Source organism: Fukomys damarensis, unplaced genomic scaffold, assembly GCF_012274545.1.
Source record: "Fukomys damarensis isolate Sample0158 unplaced genomic scaffold, DMR_v1.0_HiC HiC_scaffold_38, whole genome shotgun sequence".
Lineage (NCBI taxonomy): Eukaryota > Metazoa > Chordata > Mammalia > Rodentia > Bathyergidae > Fukomys > Fukomys damarensis.
Genome location: NW_022900950.1, coordinates 12,129,762 through 12,145,947, shown reverse-complemented (window position 1 = coordinate 12,145,947; position 16,186 = coordinate 12,129,762). Strand labels below are relative to the sequence as shown.

The 16,186-nt window shown below is 41.7% G+C and overlaps 2 protein-coding genes across 4 annotated transcripts in view; one reads left to right on the top strand and one right to left on the bottom strand.

Moving 5' to 3' along the window:
• Positions 1-12,153, bottom strand: part of Naa15 (N-alpha-acetyltransferase 15, NatA auxiliary subunit) — an 83,685-nt gene extending 71,532 nt beyond the window's left edge. For 2 of the 3 annotated variants that reach the window (XM_010636259.2, XM_010636271.2), the window contains exon 1: positions 11,670-12,152. In XM_010636259.2, coding sequence (XP_010634561.1) covers positions 11,670-11,723 — 54 coding nt within the window. In that variant the 5' untranslated portion in view covers positions 11,724-12,152. Of the gene's footprint in view, positions 1-11,669 lie in introns of all 3 variants that reach the window. The other variant, XM_010636266.2, reaches the window with a different exon arrangement.
• Positions 12,154-12,318: 165 nt separating this feature from the next.
• Positions 12,319-16,186, top strand: part of Ndufc1 (NADH:ubiquinone oxidoreductase subunit C1) — a gene marked incomplete at its 5' end in the record, with an annotated part of 8,225 nt that continues 4,357 nt past the window's right edge. The window contains one exon of the mRNA XM_033759854.1: positions 12,319-12,418. Coding sequence (XP_033615745.1) covers positions 12,319-12,418 — 100 coding nt within the window. The remainder of the gene's footprint in view (positions 12,419-16,186) is intronic.

Sequence of the window (16,186 nt, the reverse complement as noted above, 5' to 3'; positions counted from 1 at the left end):
ATTCCTGGTATCAAAAAAAAAAAAAAAAAAAAAAAAAAAAAAAAAAAAAAAAAAAGGGAGGGCCTGAACTACGGAGTGAGACCCTATATCAAAAAACAAAACAAAATGCGAAAAAATTTGTTTTTCATTTTTCTTTTTTGGGTGGGAAGTTGAGACAGGGCCTCTCTACAGAGTTCAGGCCAGCTTTGAATTCACTATGCAGCCCAGGCTGGCCTCGAATTCATGATGATCCTGCCTCAGCCTCCATCATGCTGGAAGGCAGCTAGCTCACCACTATACCACCAATGCAGACTCCCTCATGCTGGGATTACAGGTGTGCCACTACGCCCGGTTACTAATAGCATTTTTGAATGTTGTGTCCAACCTCATTTTCCCCATAAACCTTCAGATTCTTTCTTTCTTTCTTTGGGTACCAGGGATCAAACTTGGGTCCTTGTGTTTGCGAGGCAAACCTTCGGGTTTTCATCCCTTAAATCTGCAGCACTGTGACTTTTAAGAATGTGTATGTATAGCAGAACTATCTATACATAAGGAAGAACAGGCTGATCAATCCTTAAGCACTGATAATCAAAGGTGACCTAGTAATAGCCAAGGAGAGCTCTCTAAAAATGATACCATTTAAAGTATAAGCCACTGGGCCAGGGATTTAGCTCAGTGGTTCTGCCGCCTGCCTTGCAAGCACAAGGACTGGAGTTCGATTCCCGGTATCAACCCCCCCCCACATGTAAATATATGTAACAAATACATACATACATACATATATATATATATATATACACACACACACATACACACACATACACACACACACACACACACACACACACACACATATGAAGTGTAAGTCATTGCCATGGAAAGAAAAAATAAAGCCTGCTTATTTATTCAACCACATGTGGAAGTAATCAGCCAATCTAAGGGTAGGCTTTTTTGTGTAGATATATTGTTTTTCAAAAGCAAACTTTCATTTCTCCTTTTACATAATCAGATAAAGCTTCAAATAACACTAGTTTTCCCAGAAGATCTTATGATAATTTATCTTAACTTACCAATTTATCTCAAATTATTTCAATTTAAGATTTGTTTACATTAAGCTGGGCGTGGTGGTACAGCCTGTAATTCCAGCACTCAGGAGGCTGAGGCAGGAGGATCACTGTGAGTGTGAGACCAGCCTGGGCTGCACAGTGAGTTCCAGGTCAGTCTAAACTACATAGTGAAACCCAGTCTCAAAAAAACAAAAACAAAAACAGAAACAAAAAGATCTGTTCACATCAAACTAACAACAACAACAACAAAAACTCACCAAGTACAGAACACCAGATAAAAACACTGGACTCACCATAATTTATTTCTACAGGGCAATTTTTATTTTTCTTTTGAAAAGGAGATTGCTTTTATTAAATTAAATTTTTAAGGAATTATTTTAATATCATTGTAAGGAATGAAGAACATAATTCATACCTTATCTTGGAGGGAAACCTAAATACAACAAGTTAAACTAGTTTCTTTAAAGTTACAACTTTATTTATTGTGGTGGTATTGTTTCGAGATAGGTCTCACTCTGTTTTCCAAACTGGCCTTGAACTTACTATAGAGCTGTGTGGCCTTGTACTCTGATGATCTTCCTGCCTCCGCCTCCTGAATGTTGGGCTTATAGGAATGAGCTTCCAAGCTGGACCAAGTTACAACTGTAATACCAGTTTGTGCAGCCTGCATCATAAAAGAGCTTTGACATTTATGTGTACAGCTGGCATCCCAGGTATCCTCAAACTCAAGAACACAGCCATGCCACAAAATATCTTCCATATACCCTAATGTTAAAACCTATCACTCTTCAAAACTCTTCATCTGCACTTCTCAACAACAGAACTAGCAAGTGACACTTTTTGGAATCATTTTTTACTAAGAATCTAAGTCTTTCTCTCTTCTACAGAGACACTGCCCCTAAACAAACAGCAACTTGCACTTAGATGTGAATGCTAGCCGAGTTCTCTGATTAAGTGACTTGCTCTCTTCTCTTTCCTACACAGACTGCCCAGGATACCTTGCTAAATTCTAATATGTATTTCAGCTGAATTTTTAATTTTCTGAAAAACTCATAAAGTAACTCTAACCTAAAATTTTCCCATCATTTTATATTCCTATTTAAAAGTATCATATATAGTGGTCTCCAACCTTATCAGCTGCAGAATTTCAAGAAATGACACGGCTGATCCTTTCTATCTGGAGATTCAATTCAGCAGGCTCCACACAACAAAATCATTTTAACCAGATACTTTTTCTCCAATGCTAAAGCCACCAATAAAGAAATAATAATAAAATTTTCCTCCTGTTAATGTTTTTATGAGAGGAAGACCATGTAAACAAACTAATATCATGATTTAAGAGGTATAAATCAGTGATGGCAAAACTTTTAGCACTTTCAGTGATACAAACTGACTCTATGGGTATAAATGAAACCTCAAAGTATTACCAGATAATACAGGCTCTGTCTGGTATCCTACAGTTACCTCATATAACATACAATAGCAAGGCTCAACCTAACTCCTTCCTCCCAAAATATTTATGCAAGCCCACAATCCAAAGATCTTTCTCTTGGCCTGTAATCACTGTTTTAACACTCACTTCATGCAAGAAATATGTATTAAGTATCTACTGTGTTACCTCACTTTAACCAATGTGAACACAGCAATTAAGAAAACAAAGTCCCTATTTTCAAAAAAACCCACATTTTAATTGTGGAATATACATAATAAGTATACAAGTAAATATATATTACATGGTGATAAATTATACTGGAGAAAAATCAAGCAAGAAAGAAATAAGGAAGTAAGGTCAGGGTTGGGGATGTGGCTCTGGTAGAGCACCTGCCTAGCATGCTGAAGGCCCTGTGGCGACCACCAAAAATGACAAAGAAGTAGAGAAGTACTCTTCCTGTTCAAAGAAGGCCTTTGTACCCACAGTATTTAAAGGCCACCTGAGCAGAGTCCGAAAAGAAACAGAAGTTTCAAGCCAGGTCCTCACCCAGAGAAACAAATTCTGAACAAGCAGTCCTTTACATATAATCCTTAGGCGACCCAGCTTTCTGTCTCAAAATGCATTTATGAAGAAAGATGCATCTGAACCAATGCCCTGCCAAAACCGCACTTACAGAAGCAGAAACATGAAAGAAGAAAGAAGGCACAGCAAGGAGTGCTCCCTTGGGCTGAGGGTGCTTGGCAGTAGCTGTCCGCCCTCCCACCACTCCACTCCTCCTGCTCCTCTATGGAAACACCCTCTAGCCAGCGCTTCAAACCAGAGCAGAGAAGGCAATGCCATTATCTTCAAATGACTACTTTGCGGGAGCCCCAATAATGACCCACAAGGACCACAAGGCTTTGAAACAGAGACAGACAAGAATGTTACATTTAGTTTCCTATTAAGCACGCTTCTGTCTGCTTTCTGAGAATATAGTGCTGCTTATCACTACTGAAAACTAAAACTGTGGTCATTATTTTACTACAATATCATATTCCCTGCAGTAAGTATTTTTAACCTAAACTTCTGAACCAAAATAACCATTTTTTAAAAAACATTTAAGGTTTCTAACAAAATATTCAAAAGTATATGCACTGCTAATTCAAAATAAAAATGTATTTATTTCATTCATAGTACACATTCCAGAAAGAATTTGAGTAGAAATTTAAAAGAAAAGTGAATTCACATCAAAAGGTTTTTACTTCTCAATAATTTTTACAGACTTCTAAAAATTATGATTTTAATACAGAATATATTTGCTCGCTTTGACAGCACATACACTAAAATTGGAATGATATATAATATATTTACATCAAAACAAAACTACGTTTAGTTTTCTGGTAATTTCTTATTATCCAAATGGCACACAGTAACCATACATATTAATAGAGGACAGTGGCCACAGATTTGGCTCAGTGGTTCCACCACCTGCCTCGAAAGCACAAGGACCCAAGTTCAATCCCTGGTACCAAAAAAAAAATAGAGAGAGGACAGTGATATTTCAATACATGTATACAAAGTAGAACGATCAGATCAGGGTAACAAGTATATCCATCAACCCAAACATTTGTTACTTTGTGTTGGAAAGCACCAAAGCCCTCCTGAGGCACAACTGGTGCCAACAACAGTTCCCCACCCTGCGAGGGAGCATCAGGAGCTCTGGCATCCCTGCACCCACTAACCATGCCTCTCCACCCTTGCCCACTCTGATGTGCATGTGCCATTTGGATTTTGTTTGGGAGGTAATGGGGGTTTGGTCCAACCCAAGGCCATCACACTGAGCTACACCTCCAGTACTTCTAATTTTTTTTTATTTTGAGACAGGGTCTCATTAGGTCACTAATTTGACCAGGCTGGGTTCAAACTTGCAATCCTCCTGCCTCAGCTTCCCAGACTAGCATTAGAGGCATTTGCAACTTTGCGCAGCTCCACCACATTGGTGTACTTTGAAGAGGAAGTTTATTGTAGTTTTAGGCACCCATGTTCATGTTTAGACTTTGATTAACTACTATGTATAAAAGGGGCTTCACTGCAGGAAGAAATTTGTTCTATTTATATTTTTCTTTGTTATATTCTAAATACATATGGTATAGTGAAAGGTACATCAAAACCAACTTTAAAGTATCTACACTCAGCTACTAAGTTAGAATTCTCACATATAAACTTAAGATAAATCAGCAGAGCCTGGCATGCATGAGGCTGTAGGCTTGATTCCCAGCACAATGCCAGATAAATAAATAAAACAATCAGCTGACCTTTCACGTGCATATGGAAACCTACTTGTTAATAACCCCTAGTACAAATTGCATCCACAACTAAAGTTAACCCAAGGGTCATTTCTGGGGTAATAAATCATATGAAGTAACTTACCTATAATATTTGCAACCACCTAACAGTTATTACAACTGTTACTTACCCCTTTCCTCACCAAAATAAATACTAAACAAGAATGATGTTAAGTGCCCTAAAAAAACAATCTGAAGAAACAAAATGAAAAAAAATTGTTTTTAAGTCTGATTTCTGATTAACCTCACTGTTAACCTTAGTCTGTCTGCTTAATAAAAATGGCCACCTTGAGAAGCTTCAAGATTAGGAAAGGGAAAAAAAGATTAAGAAAGGACTCTAGCTGGGCCAGGCGTGGTGGGACATGACTTTCCCAGCACTTGGGAGGCTGAGGCAGGAGTGTCACAAATTCAAGGCCCGACTGGGCTACACAGTGAGTTCAAGGCCGGCCTGAACTACACAGCAAGACCCTGGGTCAAAAAACAACCACAACAAAAAACTAGGCTGAGGCCAGGTGGCACCATAGCAGCCCAGTGAAGAACCCTGAGGCTTTCCAGAGACTCAGCATCTTGTACCAGGCCACCCACTGAGTCCTTGCCCAGGATCCCGAGAACCAGGCACGGGTCAGGTTTTACTGCCACACAGAGAGGAGGACCACAATGATTCGTGCTGCAACAGGACCCTGCAGTGACAAGGACACTTTTGTCGTGGCTGCTCCTCCCTCCTCATCCCTGGCCTCACCTGTGCCCAGCACCAGACAAGGTGCCTGGGACAGCACTGGACAGCACAGACCTGCCCAACCCACCAGTGTTTCCTCAATGATCCTGGCATCTGCTCTGGGGGGACCAAGCAGATTCCAAACCACAGCCCCTGCCAAACATAGCCCACCTCACTCCAGCCCACCTTCCCAGTCACCAGCAATGGATTTATCCCCTCTTCCAGACAAACAAAATGTAACAGTTTCAAAAAATACACACATTGCATACATGAATACAAGCATACCGAAAAAGGAAAGGACTCACAAAATGTACTGTCCCATGGGGGATGGGGCTCAGTGGGAGATACTTGCCTAATGCATGCAAAGGCCTGGTTCAATTCCCAGCCCCAGAGAGAAGAAAAAATGTACTGTGTCCACAGTGGTAAACATTCACCATGTTTGAACTCAAATTTATTAAAAATTCAGTTGTCAATCGCACCAGCCACATTTGAAGTAACAGCTATGTGTAACCAATGGCTGTATTAGAACTAATACAGATCATTTTCACAATCACAGAAAAAAATTTTTTTTGGAGACAGGGTCTCACTATGTAGTTCAGGCTGGTCTGGAACTCACTATGCAGCCTAGGCTGGCCTTGAACTTTTGGTGATCCTCCTGCCTCAGCCTCCTGAGTGCTGGGATAACAGGCTGTGCCACCATACCTGGCTTGATCACAGAAAATTCTATCGTGCACTGCTTCTCTAAGGCATCCAGGGCAGAGCCAGGAAAACGGTATGTTTTCAATAAGTCAAATATTAGCATCATGTTATGCTTATTTTTCTTAACCACTTTTACAAGAAAGTAAAATTCTGTCCTTCAGACTCATAACAACATAAATCATTCGGGCTAAAATCCAAACCCACATTTATCAATAGTGTACATTTTACGTATTCCCATCTTGGATTATTTTTCTTTACTCACACTAATATCTGAAGAACACAAAAGAGAAGAAAGACACAAGAAAAACCAACCTAGCAATCCCTTTCTGCAAGGGCAAGCTAACTTTCCCTAAAGGACTAAACCCTAAAAAAGTGCTATTTTCTCCAGCTCTCACAACCTCACATTTCCTACCTCAGATCGTAAGAAAGTAGTGTAAAGACCCAAGGTACCTTTTAAAGCCAACAATTTTCTAACAACTTAATTTTTAAAATAAGTTAAACCAGTGTGAAATAACTACAACAAAAGAAAAAGAAAGCTTTGTTTGAGACAGGGTCTCACTATGTAGCCAAAGCTGCCCTGGAACTTGAAATCCTCCTGACTCAGCCTCCAGAGGGCTGGGATTACAGGTGTGTGTCATTATACTGGTGCTCAAACACAACTCTTTAAACAATATATATAACAATAACGTAGAACACATTATATTTGGCTTCCCCTTTTTCTAAAATTATAGACAAGAAACATGCAGATATTGTAACCAACTTATAACAATTCTTAGTAAGAAAACCCTAACCTAGTATGGGTGGAAAAAGAGGCCAAATGTGCAACAAAACTTTAGGTACCAACCAGCCTAGATCAAGCCATGACAAGCCAGTGCAAACTGTGAAATTTTGCAACCTAATGTTTAAACCACATTTCAACTGAACAATTAAAAGCCAAATATTTCATTATTTTGAAATTGAGAAAAAATAGGGCCAGGGATTTAGCTCAGTGGTGCCACCGTCTGCCTCGCAAGCTCAAGGTCCCAAGTTCGAACCCTAATACCAAAAAAAAAGAAAGAAACTGAGGTTTCAATTTTTTTAGAAATTACAAACTAACTTCATCTCCTACATAAGTCCACAAACATGTATGGTACAACAAATAAAGCAGCAGCTCAAAAACTGAACACTCACAGAATGATATAACAATTACCAAGCTACTAATACTTGACCATAAAGTCTAAAAATATGTCCAACTTTTCCTTTATCAGGTGTGTGGGGGGGTAAAATCAAAGCAGCTAATTTACTAAAAAAGCTGAGGAAGTACAAGTCATTTTGGTGGCATTTTGCTCTGTTGTTGCTGTTTGTTCTGAGACGAGGTCTTGCTCTGTAGCCCAGGATGGCCCAGTACTCGTGAGCCTCCTGCCTCAGCCTCCCAAGTGTTGGTATTACAGGCATAAATCAAGGTATCCAGCTAGTAGAAGCAATTTTAGACAAACATTACCAACTACTCTTTTGGTTAATAATATTTTCCTCTTTCCTAAGGTAAGAAAGTAAGGATATTATATCTCCTTTACTTTTTCTTCAGTGTTTTTTTTTCTTTTTTGCATATACTGTGTTACAATAAATCCTTTAGAACTGTTATTCCACCAGAGAAAACCTAAGATGCTTAATCAAGAACTGTTATTCTATGAATGTTTAAATAAGCTATAGTAAATCTGTATCATGTAACAGTACTCAGCAGCAAAAAGGAAAAGATAGCTGGGTGTGGCAGTGAGCACCGGTAATCCCAGAATTTGGGAGGCTGAGACAAGAGGATCACCATAAATGTAAAGCCAGCCTGAACTACACAGGGAGACCCTGGCTCAAAACAAAAATAGAAGCAACTTGGATGAATCTCAAGGAAATTGTGCTAAACTAAAAAACCACCCCCACCAACACACACCAAATAAAATCCCCAAAAGATTCTACTGCACGATTCTTTTTAGTAAACTCTGTGAAATGACTAAATAAATAAAAGAGCAGTGACAGCTAGAGGTTGAGGATAGACGACGAGGTGGGCAGATGTGGCTCTACAAGGGTAACCCAGGGATGCTCTGTTCGGTGTTTTGACTGCAGAAGTAGAATCGACACACAGAATAGCCCTGCACAGAGCTAAACACACACAAATGACTACAAACAAAACGGGGGAAATCTGAATAAGAACAGCAGACAGAGCTGGGCCTGGTAGCGCACATCTGTAACCCCAGGGAGGCTGAGTTTGGAGAATCAGAAGTTCAAACTCAGCCTGGACTACCTAGTGAGACCCTGTTGCAAAAATTAAAAATAAAAGGGGGTCAATGATGTAGTTCAGTGTGAAGACCCTAGATTCAATCCCTAGTACTGCAAACGACAAAAGAGAACAGTATCAAGGTCATGATTATGATCCGTACGTTTTGCAAGGCATTATTTAGTGTCGGGAAAAGTGGGCAAAGGATACAAAGGATCTCACAAACTACATCTACAGTTATCTTAGAATCAGAAGTTTAATATTTGGGTTTTGGGGGGTTGTTTTGTCTAGTTGTTTTGTTTTGTTTTTACGACAGGGTCTCGCTTTGTAGTTCAGATTGACCTGAATTCACAATGTAGCCCAGGCCGGTCTCAAACTCGCGGTGATCCTGCCTCCGCTTCTGCAGTGCTGAGATTACAGGCATGCACCGTGCTAAATTTAATTTTTAAAAACAATGCTAATAGCCAGGGATTTAGCTCAGCGGTTCGGTGGCCCGCCTTGCAAGCACAAAGACCAGAATTCAATCCTGGGTACCAAAAATAAATAAATAAAAAATAAAATAAAATAAATAAAATAAAATAAAATAAAAAAAATAAAATAAAATATAAAATAAAATAAAATAAAATAAAATAAAATAAATAAATAAAATAAAATAAAATAAAATAAAACAATGCTAACAAATGGAAAAGTCTGAATATGAATGAAATGAGCCAATATCAGAGAATGACTGAATGGTTATACAGCACAATGCTTGTTGAAGTATTTAGGAATGAAGTATTATGCCAACCAATTACATGTGTCTCATATATATAACAATGAGAGAATGCAAATATGACAACATGCTAAATGTAGGCAAAAAATTATGAGTATTGCTGGTACTCTCAATTTTTCATCTTGATTTTTTTCAACACTGAAGAGCTGAAGAAGGGGCTGGGATTATAACTGTAATACAGCTTATGCTTAGCCCTGGGTTCCATCCCCAGCACCATATAAAAGGGGGAGGGGGACCGAGGAAATAAACTGTAATAAAGCTATGTTATAATTCTACCTGTTTAAGGTTTAAGAAATAAGGACCGAGGGTGTATGCAGCTCAGTAGTAGAACACCCTTTAACACCAACAGACCCTACGTTCAATTCCTAGCATCCAAAAAAATGATTATTATTCTCCTAAAACTATGTTACAATCCACCACTTAAGAATTCAATTAGTCCTCAAGAAAAAAAATGAAAATAGGAAAAAATGGAAACAAAGCTTTTGTACATGGGGAAAGAAGGGGGCTTGAAGGGGGGACTGGGATAAATTTTTTTTTAATTCAATTAGGCCTGTAATCCCAGCACTTGGGAGGCTGAGGCAGGAGGATTGCTGAGAGTTCAAAGCCATGCTGGGCTACATAGTTTAAGACCAGCCTGAACTATATAGGAAGACCCTTTCTCAAAACAAAACAAAAGGGGGTCAGGGATTTAGCTCAATGTTACAGCCACCTGCCTTGCAAGTACAAGGTCCTGAGTTCAATCTCTAGTACCACAAAAAAAAAAGAATTCAACTAGTCTTAAAATGTCAGGGTGCCAGGGGTGGTGGCACACACCTGTAATCCCAGCACTTGGCAGGCTGAGGCAGGAGGATTAGTGTAACCAAGAGTTATGTGGAATTGGATGTGACTTTCTGTTGTTCAACATGAATTGAAATCCCTGCACTTGGGAGACTGAGTTTGGACTATTGTAAATTTGAGGACCTTCTTGGCAAGTTAGCAAGATTCAATCTGTAATACATATGGGAAATTTTGGTAAAATCAAAGTTATTTTGATAGGGATGATTATTTCTAGAAAAGTTGGGTCGAGTTATGTGGAATTGGATGTGACTTTCTGTTGTTCAACATGAATTGAAATCCCTGCACTTGGGAGACTGAGTTTGGACTATTGTAAATTTGAGGACCTTCTTGGCAAGTTAGCAAGATTCAATCTGTAATACATATGGGAAATTTTGGTAAAATCAAAGTTATTTTGATAGGGATGATTATTTCTAGAAAAGTTGGGTCCTCAGAGTCCTACTTTTCAAAAAAGTGACAAATTATAATTGTAAGAGTTTTCACACACACCCTCCAAAATTTTAGTCTTAAATTTGGCAAGTAGAGTTAATTCTTTCATAAAGAAACGTTTGCAGAAAAGGAGCACCCCCCCACGTTAAACACCAAATAAAAAATATGTTACAATGTATTAATTATAGCGCCAAGCCTACAGCACATACTCTCCAATATAAACAGCCCCTACAAACATAAATGCATTTATGGTTTTTAAACAACGCCAACTGTACACATTTGAAATGCAGGGAATGAGCCTGAGCCAGTGCCAAGAATCACCTAAAAAGTTCTTATAGTCTCTATTCTGTGCAAAGTTTTTGCATCAGTGTACGAAAAAAGTCTGTCTCAACTAAAGGCTCTCAACTTTTCACTTCCTACCGGACCGCCCCTCGTAAAGGGCCCCACCTCCCGAGGAGGGTATGGGGTGGGGCTGTTTCCCGCTCGGAAACTAAGAAATAAATGTCTCTTCTCCGCTCCAGAAAGGAGGGAAAGAGAGGCCGAGGAGTTGCGGGCTCAAGTACGCAGCTGACTACAAGGAGGTGGCTCTTGGAAAGCTTCCTTCCCTCAACTAAACTCCCTCCTCCTTTCCTTCCTCCCAGGGCACTCAGCGACCCCGGCCGGGCGGAGACAGGTGAATCCCAGGAAAGGAGGCAGAGGGAGGGACGCACGATGGAAGGAGAAGCGCTGCGGCTGGGCGATGAATGAGTCGAGCTGCATCCGCACCACCTGTTCCTTCCAAGGGTGCCACCCCGGCCTGCCGGCAGAATTCCCACACCAACCGCGCCGCCTCTACCCCGCGTGCTGCCCGCTGCCTTGCTGAGGGCCAGGCCTCTCCTCCCTCTGCTCAGGGAGGGCGAAAACTACCAGTCTGGCAGCCGGGGAGGTCGGGGCCTAGTCCGGAACCAGGCCCGCTCAGGCGTGGGGACAGGAACGGGGAGCCTGTGCCCCTCAGCGCGCGGGCCGAAGTGGGAACTACGGGGAGGGGACGAAGGAGCGGCTCCGGCCCCACTAGTACTACGAAGGCGGGGTCCGGGCAGGGGTGCCCCGGCGCTCGCCCGGCCGAGGTGAAGGGTGACAGGCCCGGCTACCGGCGAAATCATCCCCGCTGCACGCCAGCAGCCTCACACTTACCAGGATCCGCTTGAAGAGCGCGTTCTCCTTGGGCGGGAGGCTCACGGCCGGCATCGTTCCGGCTCCTCCCGCTGCTCCCGCCACCACCCGGTTCGGTCGGTCTGTTTGTCCGACCGCCGCCACTGCCGTTCCCCGGGCTCCTTCAGCCTTGAATACCCCGATCTACCACCACCACCAGGCCTCGGGTGTCGCCGCGTCGCCTTTCCGGGACACCCCCCTTCTCCTTCTTGTCTTTTTTCCTTTCTCACTTAACGCTGCCGCCGCCTCCCCCCCACGGGTCTCCGTCGGCGGTTCACGTGGTAACTGAACAGACCGACAGAGGCAGCCAAAATGGCGGACGCAGAGGGCTTTCCCACCCGGGTCACACCTCCTATTGCGCAGGCGCGATGACCTCTCCCCACCCTCTACCGTGGAGCTTGCCGGGAACCCGGAGGCTAAGAGGCCGAGGCTCTGGGCGGGCCCTGCCTGTTGCTTACAACGCTGCTCGACCCGGCGGCCCAGGGGTAGAGACCGGATCGCCAAGCAGCTACGCTTCCAACCGCTGCCTCCTCAAAAATAACCTTTCTGCTCTTTCTTGCTAAACTGGTCTTTCATTCATTGGGTAGACTCTTCCGGGCTGTGTGATCAGAGTTTGAGCCTGAAGTGCTAAAATGCAGATGTAGGTGTCCAAGGAGCGCTGAAGTGGATCCTGGCTGAAGCGCCTAATGGAGGAGCAGAGGCGAAAGGGAAAAGAGGAAGGGTTCGCCATGGTAGGGGCTTGTGAACAGATCTGGAGAGGAAGGGGCTTCTGGAGTTTGAAAAGCATGAAATAAGTTGAGCTGTTGAGTGGGCCTGGCTGGCTGGGATATCCGTGACTATTGCCTGGAAAGGTCGATAGCCACTTCTGAAGTGACATTTGTACCGCCAGAGGAGGCTGGGAAGGATAAAGTGTGTGATTTTATTTCGTTGCTAAGGTCATACAGTGCAGGGCCGGGCAACGGACTGGACCAGTCACCCTGGTGTAGTCGATCAAGAAGTTCAGAGCCACCGACTCCCTGGAGTTGGTGTCAGGCTGCTGCTTAGTACTGAGTGTTGAGCTGCCCATCGTTAGAAATTCTCAAATCTTGGAAGCCGAAGAATATTGGAACTGTTCCAATCTGAATGGGGCGCCTTCCACATACGTGAGTCATTTCATTAACAGCCATCAGTAAAGCTTCCAAATAGCCTTCCAGTGAGGGTCTAAAGTTTTTTCAAGTCCATTTCACCCTTATCTCCCCAGAGCCTGAATTTAGTTGGTAGCATTCTTTGAATTATGAATCATTTCACACAATGTGCAACTATTTTACACTTTTAAAATTTATACAGCAAAATTTACTGCCCTCAAGAGACCTTTCAACTATCTGCACTGTTAAAAGACACTCCCCAACCCCAACACTGCGTGGTGGTGCACACCTGTAAACCCAGCACTTGGGAGGCTGAGGCAGGAGGATCACTGAGTTTGAAACCAGCTTGGGCTATACATAGTGAGTTCCAGGTCAGTCTCAACTACATAGTTCGACCCTGTTTAAAAAAAAAAAAAAAAAATTCACTCCAAGAAAATTGTACTAACTATAGGTGATAATTTTAGTTTAGCCACTAAAATGTGTTTCCAATCTCTGGCTTCAAATCCAAAATTCCCAATAGCAATATTATATGCTATGGCTTTTCTACATATAATGTTCTACTTTTATATTCCTGTATTTAATTTCTCCTGTAAATAACCTATTTTCCTAAGGAGAAGCAATTTTTTTTTTTTTTTTTTTTTGACAGGGTCTCACTATGTAGCTCAGGCTGGCCTTCAACACACATGATCCTTCTGCCTCAGTCTCCCCAGTGGTGGGACAACAGGCATACGCCACCATGCCTGGCAAGGGAAGCAAACTTCTGATTTTCAAAACAAATAGTCCTTTCTACTGGATGAGGATCTGATTAGATGAACCAGTACGATCCAGTAACTTGGCAAATGTCAATTCTTTTTGGCTGATGACAAGTAACAATTTTTAAGGCTCAGTGAATATTTGTCTCATTTCAACATTTATCTGATTCATTTCCAAGATAAAATGCACCCACAGATAATAGTTTGACTTGATAGATAGCCTGCAGTGTCTATTCTGATCAGCACTATTTGAAAAATAGAGATTTCCTTTAAGTTATACTGTGAATGGCAGCTGGGCTTCCAGAAACTTCTAGGAAGTCCATATCCAAAGTTAAATGTAAGATGTTCTTCACGTGTGTAAGATGGTCTTTAACATCTATATGTTAGTAATTATTTACATTTCATAGAAAAACAAACATTTATTTTTCACCCAGATTTAATAAATGTTAACTTTTTGCCCTTCTTCTGGGGTTAAATTGTTTTTAAACTTGCAGACACAAAAGGAAGTCTTTCCTCCTCCAGGTCCTGAATTTTACCAGTAGAATTTTTATGTATCTTAAGTAAATAAACATGTATGTAGTGTTTTTGCATTTTAGATTATTTTCAACTCTTGCTTCTTTTTTTTTTGGTACTGGGGATCGAACATGGTTCCTTGCGCTTGCGAAGCAGGTGGCAGAACCACTGAGCTAAATCCCTGGCCCTCAACTCTTGCTCTTATTTAACTCCCTCAGACATAGGAGTTGAATAAGATGCTTCCTAGTGGAAAAATCTAGGACTAAAGCTTTGTATTTCTACCTGCTAACTCAAAAAGCCCTGGTCTCTTCACCTGGGTCATGAATAAGGATTTAGCATTCAAACTCAGGAGATGGTTAGGAAGCAACTTCTGCCAAATATAATAGCTATTAGCTCCTGGCTGGACTTGCTTTATCAGGACTCTCGCCAAGATGGAGTTTCACCTTCAGCTGCCGGCTCCAAGTGTAGAGTTCCACAGTTCAAATGTGCTGAGAGAAATGCTTACATTTCATCACTTTCCTAAAATATACACTAGTAAAAAGATACAGTGACCAAACCTCTGAAAAAGAACGAAATGACATTCCCACTGTAAGTACTGAAATTTGTAATTTACTCACTGGTTCTGTGTACTCTGACTAAAAATGGCTCCTGTTTCAACTTGTTGGAGACTAGCAACAGCATTGTTAGAACAAGTTTCCCAGGGGTGTTGCAGAAAGGATATACAACTGACGGGTTGCTGAGTGGACAAGAAGTTGAAAGCCAACCACTGACTCAGCGCATTAGTTGGGTGGTTTGCTTACTTAAGTCCAGGAGCTCAAACTGGGTTACAGACTCTAAAGTGACTCACAATTTAGCAACTTTCGGAGCCATTGTTTTCATTTTAAAATGAGGCAGAAAACAAGAGTACAATTATTTTATTCTTTGTTGTTGGCTTAATTGTTGGTTTAAAAAAGCTTTTAAAATGGTACTGCTAAAAAAAGTAGGAAAAGTTTTGCTAACACCTATTTTGCTTCGGAAAATAAACTTAAATGGCATTAGGTTTAAAGAAATGGCTTTAAATAGGTTTAAAATTTATCATCTATCTATACTATTTTGTTTGTTTTTGTTTTACAGTACTGGTGCTAAGTCACTGAATTGCTTGGGCTAGTCCGGAAGTTGGAATCTTCCTGCCTCAGCCTTGTACATATTTTTGCTTGGTCTTTGAAACATCAGATTGAACTGAAAATGAATTGCACAAATATCTGGTTCAATTGTGTAAGATAAAATAAAACCTACCTATCAGAGTGGGGTGTACTGGCACATGCCTGTAATCCCAGTACTCAGAAGGCTGAGGCAGGAGGGTCATAGTGAGTTCAAGAAGGGCATGGGCTACATAGTTCAAGGCCAGCCGGGAGTACATAGTGAGATCCTTCCTGTTTTAAAGAACTAAAACCAACACAAACAAAACAAAATGAATCTACTGATTAGTACAATTATCTTAATAGGCAAAAACAAGTTAATTATTACTTCCGGACACTTTGTTAGCTGCTCAACTGGCCCTGTTGCCCTGTGGGATCCCTGTTACAGATGTAAAATGAGGTGTAGACAGTAATCTGACTAAACATCACTGCGCTGAAATGTAGTGAGCAGGAGCGGTGCTTTGAGCAGGGCAGTTTCCACCAGGCCCACAGCCCAAGGCCTCTGTGGCGGGTCCAGGCCTGGCGGGTGGTCAAACAGGTTCCCTAGATCTGGGATCAGGCTGCATCCCAGTGCGCTTTCACTTCTGGTGTTCTTTCTACCTCAAGCTTGGGAGGCTTCATCCTGAGTTCAAACGGACCTTAGGAGCCGTTGAGAGAGCTTTTCAAAGACCAGGTGTAATGTGTTACCTCGGTTGAGCCGCTGTCTTCAGCTGATGCCCTGTGACCCTTGTGAAGAGGGACTGAGGCTGTGAATGTGAACTAAACACAAGATCAGTTTCCCGCACCGCGCCTGAAACCCAGATTATAATCCGAACGTTAGTAGTTTTTCAGCACGACCTTCATTTTCAGCTTTCTGTCTCTGGTAGGGACAGTTTAGTGAACCTTCGGATGGGTGTCCCAGCGGAGGAGGTGAAGCTGCACCCTCAGAAGAC